This window comes from Lygodium microphyllum, chromosome 1 (genome assembly GCF_053477565.2).
Source record: "Lygodium microphyllum isolate KBCC chromosome 1, Lygodium_microphyllum_v1.1.10, whole genome shotgun sequence".
NCBI classification, from domain to species: domain Eukaryota; kingdom Viridiplantae; phylum Streptophyta; class Polypodiopsida; order Schizaeales; family Lygodiaceae; genus Lygodium; species Lygodium microphyllum.
This window is the reverse complement of record NC_141135.1, coordinates 32596518-32623986: the sequence shown is the minus strand read 5'-3', so window position 1 is coordinate 32623986 and position 27469 is coordinate 32596518. Positions and strand designations below refer to the sequence as shown.

Sequence of the window (27469 nt, the reverse complement as noted above, 5' to 3'; positions counted from 1 at the left end):
GCACCTAAGAGGGTACATGCTAGGAGACAGCAGAGACAGGCGTGGGTGGCAGAGCTACGCCAATCTGAGAGGCTAAGACATATGCCATGAGGATATTCTCATGGAATGAACAAGGCTTCGGAGGACGACACTTCAAGCAGCACCTAGATCGAAGGGAGAGTTGGGGACCATAGATCCAAACAACCAGAGCAAAGCCTTGATGGCTAAGCTCATTGTTAGGGGTTTGCTATAGGCTATGACACCCGCACACAAAGGACAATAGCAGCCCAACATCCACTAGATTTTTCAGGAAATCAAGGCCACGAACTTAAGGAGCAGCTTTGAGGTCAGATTCGCAGCTATTATTATTAGCGCCTGGAGATCTATACTACAAGGGCTTCACTAGCTACCCCCCACTATAGCTGAAGAAACAAGAAGGCAGCCTCTTCTCTTCAACCACCTTTTGAGATTAGACTCCGGCCACACTAATAGACAGAGGACATACTTATCATGGGGGAGATTCTCTTTAGAGGGTGTTGTATCACTGGAAGATTGGTTTACATTCCAAGAGCCTCCATAGGAAGCTCAGAGACAAAGACTACAGGGCTCAGGGGAGCCAGAGTTATGTTTGAGGCCATGATGGAGGAAGTTTCACCAGATTGGTGGACAAATACAAACACCTCTCAAACTTGGATTTGTCTTTTCTCCAAAGGGGACATTCTTCTAGCAATCTTTGTGACTACCAAAGATGACATTTACTAATACGATTGAGAAAGATGGCCATCTCCAGCAAGAGGACCTTGCCTAGGCAGCATTCATTGGATGCTCAAAAGAGGATTGGAGTAGTGGCTCACTTCGAGAGGAAGTGGCACATTGACCCAGACCCAATGACCTCTTTAGTTAATGGATGGAGATATTGGGCTAGACCTCTACAAAGATTACAATGGGAACCAGGAGAGTAGGTGTGGAGGGATCCGCTCCTTGATAGACCTTGTAATGTGTCCTCCTTTGGCTACACTACCAAGCTGGGGAGGAGAATACAGATGAGTAGGATAAGAGCATAGCCAGCAGCCTCCCCCCATTGACACAAAAATGAAATCACAAAAGAGGAGTTCCTATATGACTTTTGGAGGAGGCTACATGATAACTTCAAGCCTAGGAAGATATCACTCTTCCTATAGCTTGTAGCTCATAGTGGAGCCTAGCAATTGGCATGTGGCTTGGATATGGCAAGGACCTAGTAGCATGCACAAGATGTGACGACCTGGCGAAGACATAGAGACATTGCCTATGGGACTGTCCTAGAGCCCATGAGGTCTGGAGGAGAGTCCTCAAGATAGTATTTCACAACACAGCAAAGACCGTTGTGGCTACATGGGGGGCTATAGCATGTGTCACAAATAGAGGCCTGGAATGCAGCTCTGAGGATGTTCAAGGGAGCTACCATTTTCTCATGATTGGACACCATCCGAACAACATTCTCACTCCAAATTACTCACACACATAGTGGACTCAGGGACACTGCCATGGATGGGAGTTGATTGCCAACATTATAGCCTAGAATATTTGGACTACGAGATACAGCCATATTATTGACCTTCAGGATGTATCCACAGCGGAGACTCTATCAAGGATCTAGACAAAGATCATTTACACTCTCTGCAGGAGATGGAAAAGGATACAAGGCAGCTCTGAGAGGATGAGGCCACCCTATCTCATCTAGTCACCACACATTGCCAGTGCTGGTCGTAGTGTTACCTGAGGCTAGGTCTAGGGCACAAGGACACACCGCCTAGCATGGTCATGATTGTTTGATAGCCGTTTGCCTATCAGCCGCCGCATGTCCTGCCGACATACACCGCCATGTCGGGTTGAACTTGCAATCACCGCCTTTCTATCGAGCACAAAAGTTATCAACCCCTTGACAGTCGACACAATTTTGAGCCGCCATGTCATCACAGCATTTTGTCGCCTTGTCCCCCACAAGGTTGACACAATAAAATTGTTGCTTTGAAACATTAATTCACTCCTTCAAAAGAAGAGAAGGGCCAATTCTCACATACTGCCCTTCCCAAGCACATTTTGAACAAAAAATTAGGGCTTTTCTCATATTTCCTTCAATTTGCTTCCCATCTTCACAAATATTTGACACCTCCATCAACTCTGCTCAAATTATTCATCAAATAGAAGAAAGTAGCTGTCGATTTTCATCAAATTTTGGGCTTTTCATCAAATTTGCCAATTTTACTCTAATTTTGTCACCAAATTTGAGGCTTTTAAAAAATTTGGCATTCTTCGTCGACATTGAGACACAATTCATCACCGGAGCAACATTCAACATCTCTCAAGTAAAAATTTCACAAAATTTATAGAATTCCTTTTCGTTTTCCCAACAAAATTTAGGGCTTTTCACAATTTGAGCTCAATTTCGCCCAACTTTCTTCGGCAATTTTGGGGCTTTTCTAAAATTCATCAAATTTCATCAAAATCAAGGCTCAATTCACCTTGAGGCATGGCCTTCAGCATTAAATTAAACCAATTTCTCTTCAATTTTTGGATTAAAATTTGGGGCTTTTGCCAAATTCAACAAAGCACCTGAAATTTGGGGCTTTTGCCTCTATTCATTTTCTTAGCCCTTGATGTGCTTCAAAATCATATTATTTGGCTGCTGGCCCTGTTTTTGCCCGACGTTTAGGACAAATTTTATTGTTTCAATGTATTATTGGGTGAATTTTTCAGTATACTATGCTGCCATCCACATTATTGGAGCATTTTCAGCCATTAACCTCTAATTTCAGCATATTACTGATTACCACCTTTTTTTTTTTAAAGAAAAGAGATTTCTATTAATAACACCTCAGAGAAAGTCCCCCTAAGGTAAATACAAAGTAAAAGAAACTTTGTGAAGAGTAACTAAGTACATCAAAGATACAATGGTTGTGTAAACAACCAAACCGGTGGGCTAAAGTGCTAGACCATCTGAGGGGTAGTGTGAAAGAAGGTGTCTAAATCCCAAATCCTCAGGAAAGCCTCTCTTTTCTTCCTTATCCTCTCAGAGCTGCCCTGCAACCTCTCCCATCTCCCACAGAGAGTATGGACTATCTCTCTCCAAATCCTTGATAAAGACTCCCCAGTGGGTATATCCTGAAAATCAATGACCTGGCTACATCTCGTAGTCCATATGTACCAAGCTATAATGCTAGAAATCGGCTCCCATCTATGACAATGTCCCTGAGTCCACTGTGTCTATGAGTAGTCTGGGGTAGGGATCTTGCTCAGATGTTGTCCAATTATGAGAAAAGAAATGCTCCCCTGAGTGTCCTCATAGCTGCATGTTGAACCTCTGTTTGTGACCCAAGCTACAGTCCCCCCATGTCACCACCATGGACTTTGTAGTACCATGGAATACTATCCTAAGAGCTCTCCTCCAAATATATTGGACTCTAGGACACTCCCATAGGCAATGTCTCTATGTCTCCTCTAGCTCACCACATCGCGCGCAAGCCACTAGATCCTTGCCATATCCAATCCAAGTGCCAACTGCTAAACTCCTATGGGCTAGAAGCCATGATTACCGCCTTGATCATGTAATATTTTATTTCTGAAAATAATAAGTTTCTGCATATTTTTGTCTCTCCTTAGCAGGAAAACAACAGTAAAAATTTAATGTTCTTCATATTATTCGACTTTGTTGACGCGAGCAGCATCTCTTCTAACAATGATTTATTATTATTCGTGCATCTATTCTCTCTCTTCACTTGGAAATTGTAATTTTATTGCTAACCATCCCTCATGCTACAATAATAATGATTTATTTGGCATGCTTGGAGCCAACAACAAGCTCAATGGCACCAATTACCAAATGTGGACTTACACGATGCGACATGTTCTTGTCACGAATAATCTATGGCATATTGCGAACAACATTAAGCAAAGGCCGGCTTCTTCAACACTGGCACCGCTTCTAGCCTCCACATTGCGAGGTGGCTCTCATGATGCCGAATCATCTTCTTCTTCGACAATGCCTCTCACTCAAGATCAGACTCGATGGAATGGATGTGATGCCCAAGCGCATGCCCTAATTGCTTTATCCATAAAGAGAGCCACCATTCCACACATCCGATCATGCAAGACATCCAAGGAAGCATGGAATAAGCTTGCATCATTATATCAAGTGTGCAATGAAGCGAGTGTTGCTTACCTACGTAAGAACTAGGAGACGTTTGCCTGGAAGGAGGAGATAATATGGAAGCCTATCTTGCTAGCATAAAAAATCTTATTGTGTAATTATTAAATAATGATGAAGAAGTTTCTAATAATCAACTTTTTTCCATCACTCTTAATGTCTACCAGAGTCATATCAAGGTTTTGCTACCACCTTGTAGTCGATAACAATGGGTAACCAAGTTACCTACGATTTCGAGTAGCTTGTGTCTCTTTTGTTGCATGAAGAACAAAGCCGGCTCAACCACAATGCTACCATGGCAACCAAACAAGCCTTTTCCACCCACCATCGTGAAAAACCCAAAGTGAAGGTTGAAAACAAGGCTGCTTGTGAAAATCAGCAAACTTTCATATTGGTCATCCTTCTTCTTCCACCCCTTCTACATCGAAGACACCCTCCCATGCTGGTCCATCCTCTTCCTATCCTTCCAAGAGTACATTCACCAAACCTAAGAGGCGTATTTATTACATTCACCAAACCTAAGAGGCGTATTTATTGCCGAAAGACAATTCACGACATCACTAAATGTCATAAGCGCATTGCATCAGAGGAGAAGAAGAAGAAGAAGAAGAAGGAATCCGATCTCGCTCTTACACATCAAAACACAAACTATTCTCAATTTAAGGACTGTACTTTTTTCATTGAGTGTTAGTATAATCCTTCTATTCATGATGCGTGTTTTTCTATCACTGATGCGGTTTCTACTTGGTATTTCAACAATGGTGCATCTAAGCACATCACCTCTTATTGCACATTATTTTCATCTCCCTCTAATGTACCTAAGGGGGGTATAGTAAAGGGCATTGGACATGTGCAAGTCATCTTCATTATTCTTTCTATGTGCCCGACATCAAGACGAATCTTATTTCCATTTCAACCATTGCAACTTCTAGGTTTTGCGTCATTTTTTATGGCCCCCGATGTGCAGTATATGATGATCAAGTTTCTTCTTCCGTTGTCTTGACAAGCACCCTCACTAAAGGTCTCTATCCTCTTAATACTTATGATCAGCAACTTATTGAAAATCCTATTGATACTGCCTTTTTAACTAAGGAATCTTTTCATGATACACATTTATGGTATTAGAGGCTTGGTCACATTAACTATTGAGCATTGATGAAGCTCCAATTAGATGATATGGTTAAAGATCTTTCAAAATTTCACTTGCCATCAAATTACATCTATGAAGGTTGTTTACTTGGTAAGATGTATCAATTTTCCTATCATAAGGATTCTCATGTTCATTCGACATCTATTTTACATCTCCTTCATAGTGATGTTTGTGGTCCTGTGCCGACCAAATCCATTGGTGAATTTCTATATTTTGTCACATTCATAGATGACAAATCTTGATTCACTTGGCTATATGGACTGAAATCTAAGTTTGAAATCTTCTCTTGCTTCAAGACTTTTATTGCCACAGTGGAAAATCAAAGCAACTTTTGCATTTGGACCCTTCACGCTGACAGGGGAGGTAAATATCTTTCCAAACAGTTTTCAAAGTATCTTGCATCCCAAGGTATTCGGCATCAATGCACTGTTCCTTACTCCCCATAATAAAATGGAGTAGCGGAATTGAAGAATAGATTACTTATGGAGATGGCAAGGTGCATGTTGAAGAGTAAGAATTTACCTTGTTCGATGCTATTCTATGTGTCGCTTATGTTTTGAACAAATGTCCCACAAGAACTTTACGCACCATCACTCCTTATGAGGCATGGAATTGCTCCAAGCCTTCTCTCTCTCATATAAAGATTTTTGGATCATTGGCGTATACTCATGTGCCTTCTTAGAAAAGGCATAAGCTAGATGATAAGGCTATTCCCTACATATTTATTGGATATAGTGCTAAAAGTAAAGGGTACCATCTTTATCAAGCCCTACAAGCAAGGTTATTGTCAACAGAGATGCTATCTTTGCTGAAAATGCTTCTCACCCCTTGCTAGACTGTCAAAACAGACTACTATTGATGCTTCAGACATCTTTGACAGCCTACTACTGCTTCTCCATAATGGTTCCATGGCTGATCCTTCTTCTCAGCCTTCATTTCCACCATTTACAAATACATTACAATAGTCTATTCAGTCTGATTTACAACCACAACTGCATCATGATACCTTGTCTAAAGAGCAGCCTCCTATTCTTGATCAATTGAAGCATACAAGAGCTGAAATTCAGCAGCCTAAAAGAGTCCCTCCTTGGGTGCTAGACACTCTTCGGGACAACAAACAAACTCTTCCTTTGGCTTCCCACACACAAGCCACTTTTCGGAGGATCAAGGTAATCTTCTTGCATGTGCATTGGTGGCTACAGCATGCAATGAAAAACCTCTATGTTATAAAGATGCTTTTTCAAATGATTGTTGGGTGGAAGCAATGAAGGCAGAGATTGATTCAAATCCATCAGAATGACACTTGGGAGCTATGTGACTTGCCTCATGGCAAGCATGCAATAGGTATCAAATGGGCTTATAAAATTACAAGAAAATCAAATGATTCTATTGCCAATACAAAACCTGGCTTGTTGCCAAGGGTTATACCCAACAGCAAGGAATCGACTTTAAGGAGACTTTTCCCCCTACCTCTCACATCACTATCATTAGGGATATTGTTGCCCTTGTTGCCCACTTTCATTGGAAGGTACATCCACTAGACATCAAGACCGCATTTCTCAATGGATATCTCACTAAAGAGGTATATGTTTCTCAACCTCCAAGATTTGCAATTAAAAGCTCTAAGCACAAAGTCTGTCGCCTCAAGACGGCTTTCTATGATTTAAAGCAAGCTCCACGGGCTTAGTATGCCCGCATGCATTCTCATCTATTACATCTTGGATTTCAAAATAGCCCTACCAAGGCTACTCTTTGCATTCAATATTAGGGATCTGATTTTATCATTCTTGTGCTTTATGTTGATGACATGCTCGTCACTAGGACCAATGCTGGTCAAATTGCAGCATTTAAGGTTGATTTACAACAAACATTTGTCATGATACATCGTGGTCTACTTCACTATTATTTGGGTATCCAATTTGCTACCATTGAGGGGACATCATTATGATGCAGTCCAAGAATATTGGGCAACTTCTTCAATGCTTTCAATTTGAGGATTGCAAACCCGTGTCTACTCCCTTGGAGCCTGGTTTCAAATTTATTTTTGATTATGGTAGCAGATCCTTCGATACTACTTTATATCAACAAGTTGTTGGATTCTTGATTGACCCAAGTTATATGAGGCCCGATTTTCAGTTTGTTGTCTCCCACTTAGGCAAATATATACACAAACCTTCAGTACTTCATTGACAAGCAATGAAGTGTGTCTTTTGGTATCTCAAAGGCACCCAGAATTTTGGCCCTACAAGGCTGATTCTTCACTCTCTTTGCATGGATATTCTGATAGTTATTGGGCTGGATGTTCAAATTCTTGTGTCTCTCGGCAAATGTTTCTTCTTGGGTACATCTCTTGTTTCTTGGTTTAGTATCAAGAAACAAACTACAGTTGCTACTTCTAGTTGTAATGTTGAGTACAAAGCACCATTCACACTCGTAGTGGAGTGTGTTTGGCTCCACAAGTTACTTGCAGATCTTCATGTGCACCAGACAGCTCTGACACTTATCTACACTAACAGCCAAAGTGCTTTGGCCATTGCGCAAAACCCAATGTTCCATACTCGCACAAAGCATATAGAAGTTTATTACCATTATGTTCGTAAGCGGATGTAAGCTAGCGAAATAGAGTTGTCTTATGTACCCCACTAAAGACAAATTGGAAGATTCTTTTTCACGAAGGCTCTTCCTCCACCAAAGTTTCGAGCTCTTCAGTCAGCCTTGAACTTGATTCCATCTGTTCCATGATTTCTCATACTCTGTATTGTCATAGGTTGCCATATACACTCGGATAAACTTGTGCAACCATGACCTTATATTTCTTTTTACTTTCTAGGATTTTGTCAATGTTCCTAGATCAGTCCGCCCATTTCATGGAGGGGATTTGTAGGCCATCGCGTGGGCTATGCATTGATGCCCTTCATCCATGATCCAAGCTCCCTAGGCATTTAAACTATCATTAAATGCAATTGTTGTCCCTAGTGTCCTAGGAAAGTGACACTAGGGTTAGGGTTTGTTTTAGGGTTTCCTATGATGGTTAAGCCATTAGGGTTTCATTTTATCATTCAAAGACGCTTCACGGTTCGTGTCTCGTTAGCACATAATTGTGGCATTATTTAGTGTAATCGCCTTGAACGTTGTACCCTCTTTCACTCATTAACACATTGCTTCTCATTCGTAATCAAGTATCGTTATGCATCAATTAATTCTTTCATTCTCATTCATTTTCCATTAAATTAATTGCACCATGAGCCAAGCACACTCCACTATGACCATGAATGCAGATCTATACTCAATCTCACAGCCAAAAGTAGCAACTGTAGCTTTTCTCGCCGAACCAAGAAACAAGAGATATACCCAAAAAGAAATAATTGCCACTATGAGTGAGAGGAGAATGTGAACATCCAACCCAATCCAACCCAATCACTATCTGAATATCCGTGCAAGGAGAGTGAAGAATCAACCTTGTAGAAAAGACAAATCCTAGGTGACTTTAAGATATCGAAAGACGGCTCCATTGACTGCCAATGAAGTACCGAAGGGCTGTGCATGAATCTCCTCCACAAGGAGATAGCAAATTGAAGATCACGCCTCTTGTGACATAGATAACTCAAGCATCTAACAACTTGTTGATATAAAGTAGTGTTAAAGAATCTACTACCATCATTAAAAGTGAATCTAAAACAAGGTTCCAAGGGAGTAGACATGGGCTTGCAATCCTCAAACTCAAACTCTATATTTGTCAAATAACTTGGAATGTGTCATGATGATGCCCCCCCTCTCGATAGTGGCAAATTGGATGACCAAGGAATAGTAAAGTAGACCAAGATCCGTCATGGAAAAAGTCTGATGTAAATCAACCTTAGATACTACAAATTGACTAGCATTGGTTCTAGTGACAAGCATATCATGAAACTTGGTGCTCAAAGCTTTTGACTTCAAACCTTAAAGGCTACAGAACATATGCCTCTTCAATGAGATATCCATCGTCTTGATGTCCAACTAATGTACCTCACGATGAAAGTTAACAACAAGGGTAATAATACTCCTAATGGTAGTGATGCAAGAGGTAAGGACAAAGGTAGTGATTCCTTGTTAGGCATAGCTCATAGCCACTAGGCGGGCTTTGTACATGTTAATAGAAGCATTTAACTTTCTTTTCATTTTATAAACCCATTTGGTACCTATTGCATGCTTGCCACAAGGCAAGTCACATAGCTCCCAAGTGTCATTCTAATGGATGGAATTAATCTCTCCCTTCATTGCTTCCACCCAACAATCATCTAAAAAAGCATCTTTATAGCATGAAGGTTCTTCAATGCATGCTGTAGCCAATAATACACATGTAAGAAGATTACCTTGTTCTTTGCGAGCAACAGATCGTATGTAAGCAACCAAATGAAGAGGTTGCTTGCTATATCGAAGAGTGTCTAGTGGCCAATCAAAGACTCTTTTAGGCTGCTGAAGTTCAACCCTTGTATACTCTAAATTGTCATCAATAGTGGGCTCGTCATGGGACAAGGCATCAAGCTGCTGTTATGGCTGTAAATTAGGCTGATTCAGCTAATGTAATATACCTATAGATGGTGGAAATGAAGGCTGAGGAGAAGGATCCGACATGGAACCATTATGAAAAAGTGGTAGGAGGCTATCAAAGATATCTAAAGCATCAATAATAGGTTAATTTTTACATTCCAACAAAGGATAAGAAGTATTTTCAAAAAAGATAACATCTCGACTAATAATAATATTGCTGGTAGAAGTTTGATAAAGTTAGCACCCTTTGCTTTCAGCACTATACCCAATAAATATGCACCAAATAGCCTTATCATCCAAATTGTGCCTTTTCTAAGAAGGCACATGAGCATATGCCAATGATCCAAAAGAGAAGGTTTGGAACTATCAACATTCTACTTGCAAGATTATTATAAACCAAGATGTTATCTTTGCTGAAAATAATCTTGCATGTACCGTTTGCTTTCACCACTATCTCCAATAAATATGCAACGAACAACCTTATCATCCAACTTGTGCCTTTTCTAAGAAGGCACATATTAGCATATGCCAATGATCTAAAAGTTCATGCCTCATAAGGAGTGATGGTATGCAAAGCTCTTGTGGGACCCTTGTTCAAAACATAAGCAATACAAAGAATAGCATCGAACCAAAAAAAAATTAATAAATTCTTACTCTTCATCATGCATCTTGCCATCTCCATTAGTTGATCATATATATCAAGACAGTAAAGGCCTTTAGTGAGAGTGCTTGTTAAGACAATGGAAGAAAAAACTTGATCATCATACACCGCACATCAAGGGCCATCAAAAATTACTCCAAGCCTTCAAGTCGCAATGGCTAAAATAGAAATAAGATTCTTCTTGATGCAGGACACATAGAGAGCATCCTGCAATGTTAAAGGAGTGCTCAAAATAGAGACAACATGCACATGGCCAATGCCTTTAATTCCATAAGAAGCACTATTAATAGGCACACGACTGTGAACCCCCTTAGATACATGAGAGAGAGAGATGAAAATAATGCTCGAAAAGAGGTGATGTGCTTATGAGCACCACTCTCGAAATACCAAGTAGAAGCCGCATAAGTGATAGAAAAACAAATATTATAAATAGAAGGATTTTACTGACATTGAATGAAAAAGTATAATCCTTAAACTGAGTATAGTTTATGGTCCCATGTGTGATAGCAAGACCGGACTCCTTCTCCATTGCAATGTGCTTTTGACATTCAATGATCTTGTGCCCCGGCTTTTGGCAATACTTGCACCTCTTAAGTTTATTGAATGTATCTTTTGAAGGGTTGAAAGAGGATGGATCAACATGGGAAAATGCCTTTGATGTAGAAAGCATGAAACTAGAAGGATGACTAGCATTAAGGTTTATTGATTTTCAACTAGCAAGCTTTTTTTTGGCTTTAGGTTTCCCCTTTCCACAATGATAGGTGAAAAGGACGTGTTCACTCTCACCAAAGTCACATTGCAATTAAGATGGCTTTGTTTTTCTTGCAATAAGAGAGACACAAGCTTATTGAAGATATAGATAACTTGGTTGCCCATAGTTACCACCACAAAGTAGTAGCAAAACCTTGATAAGCTTTAACTATGCCATTAAGAGAAATTGAGATAAGCTAATTATCTATGACTACTTCATCAATATTCAATAACTATTTTCAAAGATCTTTGATGCCAGTAAGATAGGCATCCATGTTACCTCCTTCCAAGAAGACATCTTCCAATTTCTTACATAGGTAAGCCATGCACACTTCATTATGCACATTTTTCAATGATGTAAACTGATCCCATGCATCCTTGGCTGTTTGTACGATCAGATGTGTAGAATGATACTTCTCTTAATGGATAAAGCAATTAAGGCATGTGCTTAGTCATCACAATCATCCCATCGAATCTACTCTCGAGTGGGAGGTGATGTGGAATAGGATGATTCGACATCATGCGAGCCACCCCTTGATGTTAGAGAAGCCAACCTTCACTCAGGATCATTTACAATATGCTATAAATTCTTCATGACAAGAACATGTTGCATCATATATTCCCACATAGGATCATTGATAGTGTTGAGCTTATCGTTGGCACCAAGTATGCCCAACAAATCATTCTTATTGATGGCTATGAGTGAAAAATAAGCAATAATATGATAATTTCCAAGTGAAGAGAGAAAACAAGTCCCTAAAATTTCTCACATTCCAACCGACTTTCATCCTCCACAACTAAACCTTGCTCAAGGATCCATGTTTCTCAAAAAAAAGTTGTTATAGAAAGGATGAGTGGTATTTTTTAATGGGATCTTTTGGTTATAACATTTCATCCAACCAAAGATCAAGATTTTTCTTTCTTTAAAATCTAAACATATGTTTCATGGATTGGGAAACAATATTGGATTCATTTCTTTCGTTGATTGATTCATACTGTCATTGTCTACTCAATGTGAAGATGATAAAGATATCTTTTACTACTACAAAGGTCATTGGATGATTGATCCATTTCAAGAATGTGATATGAAGCTTCACATGCAAATGGTATGAGAAATCAAAAGAGAAGAAGAATGATGTAGAAACTAGTCAGAAGGAGAAAGAAAGAGAAGAATAAGGATGGAGGAAGATAATCAAATATCCAAATATTCAAATTGAATATTCACTTTCACTTTTATGAAGATAAGGTAGGATCTTCATTAGGTCAATGATTGTCACCTTTATGGAGATCCAGATTTTCAGGTTTGACCACAGCACCTATAATAGAAATCAAAAGAAGGGGCCGCCAAGCCCTTCTTGCAATCCAAAGAAGGTGTCCCTATTATCATAGTGGTAACATTGGGTCTTCCACTTCTTTCTCCTATCACTCCTCTTTGAAGCTGTAAAGGCCTTGCTGGAACAGTAGACTGCAATGGAAGCCTTCCTTGTAACTACAAAGACGTCTCATGCTCAAGCAACATCAAATTTTGTTGAGAAATTTGAAGATTTCTTGCAAAATGTTTAGTCAAATAGGACTTACATTGCCCCAAAGGCTAAATTAGACTTTAATTCGGTTGAATTTAACCAAATTTGTCAAAAGCTTCAATTTGATGGTAAAATAGGAGAGAAATTGGAGGAGTATAATGAAAATCACAAATTTGATTAAGAATGTGGGAGCTTTCACTCAACCGCCAAGACCCACGGACCGCTTATTGTTTCAAGCGTTCCAAGCCAAGCACTAATGGCTACCTCTCACATAACTGACGCGCCATCCATATCTACGGGTATAGTAAGCTTACCTCCGTGCCATTCGAGTTACCTCCTCTCCCGCGCACTCTGGTGGCTCCACGATCCAAGTGCAAGCTTCAAGCAAGCTCCATCCTCAAGCTCCACACTCCAACCTCCATTGCCACGAGCAAGACAAAAAAAGAGAAGAGAAGAGAAGAAGAGAGGAAAAGATGGGGAGCTTCTCGTCCTCAGTCCCTCACCCTCACACACTCACTCCCTCACACTCTCACACTCCCTCTCTCAAGCACGAGCTCAAGCAAGCAAGAACAAGAAGAAGAAGAAGAAGAAGAGGAGAGCTACTTTTGGCCACACACAAGAATGAGCTTCTCATTCACTTTTCAACTTTATATACAAAACCCTAAATCCCTTTTGGGCGGTCATCCCCTTTTCCCCTTTTTTACATGGCCGGCCGTAGCCTAGGCCCTTTTTCCCATTGTCCTTCTATCTTCCTAGCTTCCTTTCCACCGCCCATCTACATTTACAAATTGCACGGGTGAGAGCCCCCGGCGCTCCTTGAATTAAACCATGATGCGCTTGTGCTCTTTTACAAAAGTTTTGACTTGTGCTTTTCCTTGTGCGCCTTTCTCCCTTATTTAGGACTCTTCTCCTTGTGTGTCTTTGTCTTCCGTTTCTCTTTGCCTTGGCCTTTGTCTTTGTCTTCTGCTTTAGCTTTTCCGGATTTTCCACCTTCGTTCATTTGAGGGTTAACAAAGACCATCATTGAAAATCTCTAATTCGATGATGGATTCCTAGAATTGACGATAAACCCCTAATTTGCTACTTCAAGTGGGATAGGTGATAATTTGCTAACTTGATTTGATTACCAAATGTTGAGAAAATCTTCGTGGAATCTCCATAATGGAAGTCTGAACTTGTTCCAAAAGAGAAAAGACATTTGAAGATCTTTGTGGGCAAATTCAAGTTGAATTTGAAGATTTGGATGAAAACCCTTAAATTTTGGCTTAATTTGTACTTGGAAAGAAGAGGGAATGTGAATATCAATAGAGAATGATACTCCATCACAAAAGAGAAACAATGTATTAATGAATGAGAGAGAGTACAATCCTCAAGGTAATCACAATGAAAATGCCACACTTACATTCTAATGATGTACCAAATGTCTTCTTATGGTAAAATGAAATCCTACATAGCTTAACTATCATAGGAAATGCTAATAAAAACTCTAATCCTAATATCACTCAGTGTCTCGGATACCAGTGTATGTTAGTATCTAGGACACTAGGGAACAACAACTACATTTAATGACAGTTTAAATGCCTAGCAAGCTTGGATCATGGATCAAAGGGCATCGATGCATAGCCCAATAGATCTATAAAATTTAGGAATCCCCTAAAATTTTACGAGCCCCTCCAATGTATGTGTAATGTGTGAAAATGTTGAATCTAGAGCATAGTAGGAGCTATGGAGGTTGAAGGTGAAGACTAAATTCATGTTGACATGGACAATGAGTAGACAACTGTTACACAAGTGAATTAGGTTTCAAGATGGAATCTTGGACTCATAAAGACAATCTTGTGTATTGGACTGACAATGACAATGACACTAACTGAAAGAGGAAAGCATCATGATATTGTATTCATCATTGTGAAAGTGATAGTCAAGTACAATGCTTTATAGAAGTTGGGTTGTTCCACTCTCCTCACTGTGCATATGGGATTTAGGACATCTCTTCCTGGAGCATACATCATTTGTCTATTTCTCAACACCCCTCCTCAAATGATGAGTCCCTACACTTGTTGGCTTTTGCCGCCCCCCCCCCCCCCCCCCCCCCCCCCCCCCACATGGTGACATGGCTCGGGAGACTAGCTCATAGGCAGCCTAGTCAAGTTAAAGCTTGAAACTTTACATCTTTGGCAAGGGTTCTTACAAAGCAAATCCAATATGGGAAAAAAAACATATGAAAGATACAATGAAAATTCTTTAGAACAATCTATCAGAGTTGTTGATGGTAGCGGAAGTATCTTCTTCTTCATTCATGAACCGGTTCTGGTGGTGATCATTCTGCATATGTTGTGTTTTTTTCTTGTGAAAACATTTACTAGTTGTATGGCCAGTCTTGCCACAGTAATGATATATAATCCGATCCTTGTTGTTGTTGATACTGAGTCCTCGACCACGGCCTTTTGCTCCATAAGTGCCCTTGGTGTATAAGAGATTATTGTTGGTGGTGTGTTCCTTTGCATCCTTGCTTTTAACTTTGCTTTCTCCATCAAGTAGTGAATACTCAATATCTTTAAGTGAGAGACTTGGAACATTACTTAGGGTGGATACAAGATTCTCATATGGGTCCTTATTTATATTTGCAAGCAGTACGGCTATTGCTTCATCTTCATCAATATTCTTCTTAAGAGTTGCAAGCTAGGTTCTTAGGCTCTTGAACTTGTTAATGTGTATGGTCATGGAAGTGCTATCTTTTATATCCAGTTTATAAAACTGCATGAGTAATTTTATCTTTGAATTCTTTACTTGGGTATCAAAGATCCTGTCAAGTTCCTCCCAAGCAGTTCTAGCATCTCTGATGCCAGAGATATGATGTAGCACATCATCACTTAGTCCCGAGGCAATGATGCCTAGTGCCTTGTTATTCATCTTCTTCCATTCTTTGGTTTTTGGTGGAGCTACTGCAAGGATCCCATTTTCTAAATCTTCTTTCCTACCATCTGCATCACCTTCATCATCTTCAAAGAGATCCCAAAGATCTTTCCTCATGAGGTGGTACATGGTCTTTTTCTTCCAAGAATAGAAGTCTTCTCCATTGAACTTTGCTATTTGCTCAAGCTCTACCATGTTGATAAGCTTCAAATAACCAGCAAAAGAGTTATAGTTCAATGTGTCAAGAGATACAAGAAGATCAGTGTCAAATTGACACTAGTTGAGTATTAATGGATACTAGTCGATGCTTGATCTACTTTCTCTCACGAACTTTGTGGATGACTTCTGAGCTTCCTCAGGTACTTCCAAATCTACAATGAACTTCAAAGAGTGTAGCTCAATGATTAAAATCACTCGTGATAGCTTCAATGAGAAGAAATAGTGAAAATGTTAAGCTTTGAAGCTTTGGCTATGGCTGCCCACAAAGATAACAATTAGGGTTTCATAGATTGTGAGAGATAGAGAGAGAATTTTTGGGAAGCCCTTTCAACCTAAGATTGTCCACTTGGAGATCTTCAAATGCCCCATGATCATCGTCAGCATCGTGATCTCTATGTGTGGCGTAGGCTGTACGAACAGGTGCAAGCACAGATTGGGTAGCTACTGACAAAAAACGTAATGCTAGGCTCTGGCTGGAACAATGTTGGTGTTTGATGTGCCACAGAGAAGCTTTGGAAGTCAGGAAACACTTTTCCAAAATGAAGCACCGGAAAATATGGCCTGTAGAGAGAGATCTAGCCGCTCAAAGTAGGTTAGGTACTATTCTGGCTATGACTCCCACAAGGTCAAGTGGAGATGGAAGTGAGAAATGAAACCATGAGCTAGACTTTAGCTGACCTGAGGTTAAGAGAGATTGAGAGAGCAAAGAGGGGAGTTATGCCATGCTCAGCTAAGCTGTGGTACCAAGTGAAAATGTTGGATCTAGAGCATGGCAGGAGCTATGGAGGGTAAAGACTAAATTCATGTTGACGTGGACAATGAGAAGACAACTGTTACACAAGTGAATTAGGTTCCAAGATGGAAGCTTGGACTCATAAAGACAATCTTATGTATTGGACTAACAATGACAATGACACTAACTGAAAGAGGAAAGCATCATGATATTGTATTCATCATTGTGAAAGTGATAGTCAAGTACAATGTTTTATAGAAGTTGGGTTGTTCCACTCTCCTCACTGTGCATATGAGATTTAGGACATCTCTTCCTGGAGCATACATCATTTGTCTATTTCTCAACATAATGCCCCCCTACAATCCAACCTGCACACAAGACACGATGCAAGCCAAACCCACCATAAAGGGGACTGGATACCAAACTCACGTCCCAACCATAGAGCCAAACAGGCTCACCCCCAAGCCTAGGAGCTAGCATCACTCTGGGTCACGACCGCATACCAAGGGTTGGCATCCCATACCACTAGCCTATACCTTCTCGGTATATGGATGCATCGACCAATGGGCCAAGAGTCCAAGAGTGGTGATCACACAATGAATGTACACAATAGGACCTTGAGTCCTATAAATATGACTCGGCTGCCCTAACCTCGAAGTATCCTTAGTACATTCGTATAAAGTCACTTTATGACTACTATAAACAATGTTACTAGTGCCCATCCGGATATCCAGGGACATAACAGTATGCATTTTGGGCTTTAAACCTACACGTGCACATTGTACACAATGAATGTACACAATAGGACCTTGAGTCCTATAAATATGACTTGGCTGCCCTAACCTCGAAGTATCCTTAATGCATTTGTATAAAGTCACTTTATGACTACTATAAACAATGTTACTAGTGCCCATCCGGATATCTAGGGACATAACAGTATGCATTTTGGGCTTTAAACCTACACGTGCACATTGTACAAACATTTCAAGATAATGCCATCTTATTGATTCTAACTATCTATTATGGTGGATCTAGCCCACACTTCAAGGCATTAATCATTTCTGTGCATGAGTCTCATCCTAATATACTTGAGTTCCAGAGTCATAAGTGTACAATCGGGTCATATAGATAAAAGTGTGTACTATCTTTCTCTAACCCACTATGTGGATCCACTATAACCTATGACTACTTACTAATGGTCAGCTCTAACGCACTTTTCAAGATATCTAGTAGTTATGAACAAAACCAATTTAACAAATAATTAAATATACAAACGTATCGAAAGAATACAAATTCATTTTGTATTGTATTGTGACAAAGTGAAAGACCTTATCTTTATGCTCTAAAAGAGAAAACCCAAGAGATGGCTCTATATAGACTTCCTCCTCCAAATAACCGTTCAAAAAGACACTTTTAAGATCTATTAACAAGTGAAATAAGGTCAAAAGTTTCTTCATAGTCAATTCATTGCTTTTATTGAAACCCTTGTACCGCAAGGCAAGCCTTGTACTTATCCAAGTTTCCATCAGCGTCTATGTTGGTGTGAAAAATTCACTTAGTCCGAGTGAGCTTTGTTAGAGAAGCAAAACACACAACGTAATAATGAAAGACACAAGATCGACGAAAGAGACAATGTGCAAGATGTAATCTTGAATAGGAATCCACTATGACAAGCGTACAATGGTTGAGCACCAGCTTACACATTCACAAGCTCCCTCTCTCCACATCAAGAGCCTGCAAGCATATGAATGGATAATGGATTGTGGCCATACTCCCTTCTTTTATAGACAAAAATAAAGGTGTGGTTCTACCACAAATTACGTTGGCCAATTATCAAATAGAGAATAAAGAGAGTGCTCATAAATTAGGCAATGGGCGCTCGTGAACCTGTGATATGACCACTTCTAGCAACCTACTTGTAGCCCACACGATCCAGCAAAATTGTGAAAGACAAAGTATTACCACTGTCACTCCTCATTGTTCCTACACGGACATCTATCTAGTTTTGCGTAAGATGCACCCAAGTAAAGAAATATGCAAAGGCGTCAAATTTTAAACTTAAAGAAATTGACCCACATGTATCTCGAGAATGAAAAAGAAGTACAACGCACTATTAATGTTGGTGGTGGGGATTGGCCCATGAAGGTCAATGTGAATCAACCTAGGAGGCCCCTCAGCTCCGTGAGTGGATTGCTAAGGAAATGGAGTGACATATTTTTTCCCCAACTCACAAGCTTTACAAACATCCTTGGACAGTTTCAAGTGTGAAAGGTCCTCAACCATCTAACGACATGACATCTCGTAAAGAGAGTTGTATCGAAGGCATCCAAAGCAAATGCGCTAGAGATGTACATCATTTGCATGAGAATAGATGATCTGAGGTGGAGCAAAGCGAGGGCCCGGTCAATATAGTTTGTGACTATATTGACGATTAATTCAAGCATGCATGGGTATATCCTTTCAAAGCTAAGTCCAAAGCGTTTTACTGCTTCAAAGAGTTTGCATGTATAGCTGAAAATATGTTAAGACCTATAGACTAAAGGAGGTACTTGCTATTCTAATAGAGGGGGAATATATGTCTAAAGAGTTTTATGCATTTCTGGCTGAGCATAGTATAAAATACCTATGTACAATGTCATAGGGTGAAATTTTAACTTATTTCTTTGGGACAACTAAATTGTGCACGTGATGTGAGTACATGAGAAGTTGAATGTGAGTCATGGTGACAAACAACCCTAGCTTGGGCAGTGGGGGAGATTGGCAGAAGTTGCTGTGAACAGGTGTCAGTGGGTACTTTGGACAAATCTTGGTGAGGAAAATTGAATAGCCCCTTGGGAATGACTTTTAATATCATGGGAGTTTGGAAGTGAATCATTTAATGAATTGGATTAAGATTTGTGGAAAGTTTCAATATTTACACATTCAAAGTGGTTAGGAATTTAAAATTGAGACCAAGTAAGCCTTGGGCAGGGCCAACTATTTTTCATTTTTATTCAATTACATCTAGAGGCTAAGTTTTGCATGGGCAGGTCTCCCACTTTGCATTCAGTCATGACCAGTGCCATGCAAGGCTGAAGGGAGCAGAAAGAGGATAGTAGTGATTCACTCACTGAGGAGAGTAACAAGTGTTGAATTCAAATCATAACATCTATATATTCATGATTTCTTCCATCACCTCCTTTCATACAACACATTTACATCTGCCACATAGGAACTGCATGCCTGACAACTCACCTCAAACATAAGGCTGTATTTGCCATCTCGATTGCGCATTCTTAGATAAGACTGGCAAGTTTCTGGATCTTCCCCAGGTGGCAAAAGATAGATATCATATGTTTCTTCATTTGTTTCCACGTGATTGGGTGAAAGGACCTGCCGTATTTGGTCTTCTGCAACAGTTCGAGCAGACTGAACCACAAAGACAGATTGTCAATATAATTCCAATAGATCGTAAAGTTGACACACAAAGGGTTGCCTACCTTCAGTATGTAGGTTGCACTTTGGAATCCTGAAAATGGATTGAACCTGTTTACTATCTTTATGTGTGCAGTCTCCAAATCTGGCTCAATAAAAGCTTTGTACATAGGATAGACCTGCAAAAAGTAAACCATATCATTAATAAAGGTTTGCTGACTAGACAAAGATTGGAGTCTGAGATTATGAATTTCAATCATGTTGCTAGAATCAACTTTTGGCTACAAAACGCTAGAAAATCTTTTGATGGTAAGCTAACAAACTTGAAACTCTAAAGTTTCCGTATCAGGTGCCCTTATAACTCCATCAGCACCACTGCCCACAGAAATTAAATAGAAAAAAATCACGGTACGCTGATTCAGGATGCTTAGTTTGAAATGCCTAAGAATGTTTTATGGAGCATGGACTACACTTGAAGAGCCAACAGTGGATTATAGTAAAATGTAGTCATTTAAGGCCCCCCAAACAACATGATTTATTTCAAGCTGGATAACCAGGGAAAAGACAGAGCAGATAACCTTCATAATATCAGAACAAACAGAACACAGTGGGATCCAGCGAGTGGAGAAGAGCAGAGATAAATTCAAGTCAAAAGTATGGCAATAGGAGGAAAAAATGTAAGAGCTTCCTAGAAACCTCAGAAAAATAGCCATTTTGAGCAAAATCGCCCCTAATATTTTCTTTGAAGTGCAAAGGCTTTCAAGGAGGAATTTATTTTAATAATTTTTTCAGTGAGTTTTTGGAAAGAATGATGAGTTATTTCTAAAAGTAAGAGACTGATTATGAATTTAACAAGATGCACTATAAAAAGCTCACAAGAATGTAAAGTGCATTACTTGGTATAAGTATAAAAGTTGGGACATTGGAGACTCTCTAGCGGACATACATAAGCATGTTCCTATAGGGTGAGTTTGGGATTTGATTCCCTTAGGTCTTTGAATAGCCATAACAATTGACTTACACTTCTAAACGAAAAGAGAGTAATGAAAAAGCCATCACTACTATGCACAAATTATACAAAACTTGCAGCATATTCCAATATAAGTGAGAAACCAAAATTCACAGATCAAAATAAAAAGTTTTCACAAAATCATGTATGTGCAGGGCAAGAACGACAGTTCCCATGGATGGAAAATCTAGTAAGCTAACATGTTTTCTTACCATTGATTTAAAGAAATCCAAATGCATTTATAAGCAGGTGCATTGACATCCAAGGGCTCCTTAATAAAGTTGACTGGACAGAAAGCTAGTGAATGAACATATCTTTATTTTGATGGAGCCCAATGGCATGCAAGAAGATGAAGATGTGTTTGCATGAAAGCTAGGCCATCCTTTTGTCAAGTGATGTAAGGGTTTGCACAAAGAAAACAAAGAATTTATGAACAGATGAGAATGCAATAAATGCAAAAACATAAAACATAGACAAAGAAGAATGCGAACTTTGAAGTGAATGAATGAATGCCGTAAATGAAATAAATAAATGTACAAGATGCTCAAAGGCAAAGCAATGGGAGTAAACGGAGAGTGACGTCCACTTGAGATAGATCCCGAAATTCGTAACCACCAATCGGAGTTGAGATGATGCTGAAAGTGCAAGGGCAGGAGGCTGGAAACCAAAACACAGCAATCTTTGGGGCTAGACCTGGTAAATGCAATAGTGTAATCAACCAAAGTGATGGCAGTTGAACACTAGAGGCTGTAGGAAGTTGGGCAACAGCAAAGGAAGGTGAATCGGATGCCGAATTATGAATGGGCCTGCATTGTAGAAAATGCCAACTAGAAGCCACTCTAGATGAGGCTAATCAATAGGGCGGCCTATCACATGAGGACATAAAACTGTATTGCTTTACTTAGCATTTGATTAGAAGTTAATTAAATGCGCTAATGTGACTTGTACATGTGCAATGCAAGTTAATTATTCACAATGTGGGACCCAATATCCCCAAATATCAATTGTGATGCCAAAGGCAAAAGTTGTAATAAGTTATGTCTGGCAGGTACTAGGTGGTACTTGGTGTCAGATTTTGGCCTACACCAATTTATTAGCCACTAATGTTAGTGGTGACATTAGAGACTAGCTATTAATTAATGAATTAATACAGGTCTAAAGGCTAATAATAATTGCTCAAGGATACTTCGAAGACAAATTGGCCTAGCCAATTTAATTATTAGCTAGTGGAATTATTTTTTTGGGCACTAGAATAATTATCAAATGAATTTTCATAATTAATATTTTGCAAATTAAATTTAATAAGTTGGATAATGCTAAAAAATGGGATTAGAAGAATGCTACTTGGCAAAACTTACCCATGCAAGTGGAAAAAATGTTTCTAGGGAGTTAGTGGACTATTCCAACCATTGTGAGAGGAAAAAAAGACTGTTAAAGAGCAAGGAGATGGCAGTGATATGATTTGGAGCCACTAGAAACCAGTCCTACAATAGGCAACAACAATTTAGAGTTCTCTAGGTTCAAAATAGTAGCCCAAGATTCTTTTGGCGCAGGTTATAGAATATAGAAGAGAGCAACAGCCTTTCTAGTGGTCCTAAGCTGTAGATGACAATTTCCATGGTTGTTTGACCAAGCCATCGGTAATTTTTCAACATTTCTCGTGATAAAACTCTCAAATTTATCTCTCCACAACATTTTCTCTCATCCTATAACCATCTCTTAAGTTATCTCAGCAAATTCCAGCCAATTGAGTTATCAAAGGTGAAGATATTGGAAAACTATGCTATAAACCCTAATTTACAACAAAAATTAGGGCTTGATAGCCACCTGGGGATGCATGGTCAGAATTGAGGGCCTAGGACTTCAAATCCAACAAGTGAAATTAAAGAATTTCCGGGAGATTCAAGAGACTGGCCAATCCATATCAAATTTGGGGCTTAATTTGTCTTTCAAGAAGCAGGGTAAAGACCAATCCCCAAGCAAAGCAAGGGAAAATTGATTTAAGGCTTACTGGTCAGATTTGACAACAAGAGGCACTTGGATTAGCAAAGGAGATTAAAAAATTTCAGTTGTATCCATATATTTGCAATAAAAACTAAAGAAATACCGCAAGGGACACAAGTTTTGGGGGCAACTGGCTATCCATTGTCCAAGATTAAAGTAGTAAAGTGTGCATTTTCAGTTTATGTGAATTTTATACTTGTTGTATTTGTTGATTAAGCAGGTCATTACCATCCTCTCTGAGAAGGAAGGCTGATTTTATAACCTCCATAAACTGCAAATATAACTATCTAGGAGCTATAGGAATGATCGCCAGCAACAGGGAGTAAAAGGTTAAAGCATAGCTTAGCCCATAATACTTCGAGGAGTCCCACCACAAAGTAGCCAGGATATCAGGCCAAGGGTACATATCAACTGCCTAAGGACCTACCAAGACTACAAAGGCAATGGTCATCTTACCCTAAGAGCCCAAAGGGGTCAACCCAAACTATCAAGACTTACAAAGGCAATGGAATTACTTTGAACTTTTTCTCTCTTTTTCTTTTTTTCAAAGGGAAGGCAAAGGGGGATACTATGGGGAAGGGAAAAATAAAAGAGATGGTCAAATCCCACATTCCCAAATAGAATACTACCCAAACCACCTATCCAAGGTATCGATGACAAAGAAAATGGTGAAGAAATATGGAAGTGTGGTAGTAAGAGAGCCACCAATAGAAACAACTCACAATTTGCTTAAGGATGCTCTGCACAATGAGATGCATAGATGAATCCTATATGATGAGAATGTGCATGCAACAAGGTGCCACTTAAATAGTGTCCCTCATATGGAAATTGTTCACTTGCCAAAGTACTCTTTTACAAAGAAGATGATGATGACAACAATGCAAAGGGTAGGTACAACAAGGAAGGGAGATTGATGTCGAAGACAAATATCAAAACTACTCGGTCCCTTCCTTGTTCACTTGGGACTCTATTGGCAAAGGATGCAAATTCCTACTGGAAGTGACGGGTATAATGGAGTGTATGATGGTGTACCATAAGCAGAGGACAGATATTCATGCACCTAAAGGGAGGGGAATGTCCAAGGCTAGTGAGGAGGATACCTAACACATAGATCCCATGATAGACAACTAAGCTCACTTACGGGTGTGTATAAGGCACATTGTTAATGGGTGGGATTCCCACTAACGATGTACTAGGGTATAGAGTGGCATTCATCTATGGGTAGCTAATATATGGTACTGAAAAATAAAAAGTGCAAGCACTGGAAATAGGAGATCCTTATTCATATTGTGTTGAATGTACATATCGAATATAATCCTAAGCTATCGAAAGCAAAAGAAAAAAAAAATCTAAATTTTGATATGCAAATGAAGAATCTAAGTATTGAGCACAAAAGCACGAGGGATGGGAGGATTTAGAGAATAATGACTACCAACTCCATACTCAAACGGAACACAGGATACATTGTCAGATATACCTGTGGATGTATGTTTGCATCTAGAGCCTCCTCGATTGTTTACATATTCAAACTTGTTAGGATCTAGATCCTGCATACCAAAGGAGAAACAAGGGAGGGTTTTGCTTCATATGACTCAAGAGTATTATCCCTCAAGTCTAACACCACACAAGGCTAAGATGAAGAAGATGGATCACTAGTCGTCCCAAATGCAAAGTGCCCTCCCTGATTGGAGAGTGGCCAATCTCACCAACCAGTCCAAACGTATTTGCAAGGTTTTCAGAAGTTTTAGAGCAATAGCTGCCATACTTAATACGCATATGTATTCTTTGAACTCCTCATTTGTCATCAAACATATATCTGGCCACATAGCAACCAAAAACTTCAGAAACGTTTAGAAATGAACATTAGAAATGTGTTTTATAAGCTTCTTTTAAAAGGGGATAAAATAAGAAACACAAGTTTTTTTATAAATGGATTTTTTATGATTTTGAGCTAGGAAAAGAGGTTTCAAACCTCTATGGAACTTTCTCTTAAACAAAAAAATACCAATTGAGTATAAGTGATAATATATGAGAGCCAATTGAGCACAACATGTTATACATCTGTTATAGACCTTGTCAGAGTTTAGTCTTTAGACAAGATATACTACGATTCAAACCTCAGACATTATGGTTCATACATATTACATATTACATAAAGAAAATTGAAATGAACATGTTACATAGCCCACGTGCAATGTGGAATGGGTCAAGTTGCAACATCATGATTCTCATTCCAAAACATCATGTGGAATGTGGGATGGATTAAATTGGAATGAGGGCTCAGGAAAGAAGAAAGTGATGGCTTCACTTATTTACCCCTCAAAGAAAGAAAGAAGGAAAAAAAACAATATTTTTACTTTCAAAAATGTTTCTTTCTTCTAGAAAAGTTTATGAAGTTTTGAACCCAAAGAATATGTCTCTTTGCAACTATGTCTAGCTAAGAAGTTGATGATATGTCATCCTCCTTGTTGATTCATAATGTCTCCTCAAGGCCTCTAGTGATAAAGCAGCCTAAAAAGACACTATAGGATGCGGAGAGGAAGGAAGTCTCAGTCATTGTGAATTTATTCTAGTAAACCTAAGCTATTACGAATCATTTTTCTTGATTGTAGAGATCTCCTTTATTATGACTACATCCATTCGTTTATCTCAACCAAAACATTAAAACTCAAACAAGAATGTCATAAATGCAAAAACACAAAACACAAACAAAGAAGAAAGATAACTCTAAAGTGAATGAATGAATGATGTAAATTAATGAATGAATATACAAGATGTTCAGAGGTGAACTTCATGCACATTCCGCAAGTGTGGCCATGACCGTATTGCCTCAACCTTCATGGGATCCATATGCACTCCATTAGTTGATAGAATATGCCCCAAAAAGTGGTTTTCATGCAAAAAGAAAACGCTCTTCTTGACATTGATCACTAATCAATGATTATGCAACTCAATAACACTATGTCCAAGTGTTCTCTATGCTCTCCCTCAATCCTAGAAGATATTATCATTATCATCAAGCAATGTACCCACAAAAGCTCTATGTGGAAATCAATATGATTGAAAACAGCTGCCCCCTACAACCTATTCATGATCCTAGGAATCAGAAACAACTCTTAATTATAATCTTGTTCAAAGCACCATAGTCAATGCACATATGCCATGAACCATCCTTCATTTGGGCCAAAAGCACTAGCCAACAATAACGATACGAGCTGGATTGACTCAACCCCCTTTTCCAACGGTGCATAATCTCCTATTAGGCTACACTCAACCTACATGGTGGTTGATTAGGAGGGCTGCTACCAAGGATCAAGTCTATGGCATGATCTCCTAACCTTCAAAGTGGTAATTGCCCTGAAAGTGATTGAAAGCAATCAGCATACATTTTCAGAAATGAAATGCGATCCCTATCCAACTTAGATACATTCCGAGCATTTTCATTATCATCATTATTCTTAGCAAAAACCAACTATATTGAAAGATGATTTTTTGTTACTTCTAAAATAGCAGCAGTAGATAGCTGATACACCAAGGACAAGGAAGAACATTTCGCTATCCATATAACTTTGTAAGTGCAAGCAAAGATTCTCAATGATAGGAGTGATGAGCTCTACATATTCCTTGCATGTCATCCCAATCTCAACCATGGGATCTATCTCATCCTTTATGATGTCAAGATGGAAACAGCCAAGTCAATTGAGATGAAATTCAAACATGCACCAAGATCAAAGAATATCAAAGGATGATGATCTCTAATATTACTCCATGCTATACAAAGCTCAATAGCATCATCATTGGGCTGGTCTTCCACTACATCAAGAACCAACCCAACTGAAGTTCTAGACTTTGGAATCTCCCTTATTTTCAGCTTTTTCAGCCTTGTTGTCTTTTGGGACAATCCCTTGCCGTGTGTTCCTCTTGTTTAGGTTACAAAGCATTTATTTGCAGCCATTAATTCTCTGCGTTCTAACACCAATTTCCAAGTCTTTATTTGCTGTTTTTGGATCTTCTCAACCCTATTTTCATATCTTCCCCTTTCCTCAACCTTGTAAAACTTCTTAGATGGCTTCACATCGTCGTCTTGAAAACTCATATGGTTTCAACCCACCAAAGCATCGACTATACTTGCCGTCTCTATGAGTTGTGACATGCTACTCATGGTGGTCTTTCCTAAAAAATACTTGATTCCTTTAGGCCCCACAACAATACTTCTCGATTTGCTCATGAAGGGGGACAGCACGATAAGAAGTAACGGGAATCAATACCTCCAAAAACTTATTATTATATTGCTCCAAATTTTGCATTGTGATGCATCCAACTTATTCCAAGAAGTCATAATATCCACTTCAAAGGTGCTCATCAATCAATTAGGAGCAAACATTGCTTAATTGT

At 39.2% G+C, this 27469-nt stretch overlaps 1 protein-coding gene across 3 annotated transcripts in view; it reads right to left on the bottom strand.

Moving 5' to 3' along the window:
- The window catches only part of LOC148040975 (inorganic pyrophosphatase TTM1-like), a 138167-nt gene that overhangs the window by 48538 nt on the left and 62160 nt on the right, over positions 1 to 27469 (bottom strand). For all 3 annotated transcript variants that reach the window (XM_087675284.1, XM_087675280.1, XM_087675283.1), the window contains 2 exons: positions 20127 to 20240; positions 19882 to 20055 (listed from right to left, as the gene is read on the bottom strand). In XM_087675284.1, coding sequence (XP_087531410.1) covers positions 19882 to 20055; positions 20127 to 20240 — 288 coding nt within the window. The remainder of the gene's footprint in view (positions 1 to 19881; positions 20056 to 20126; positions 20241 to 27469) is intronic.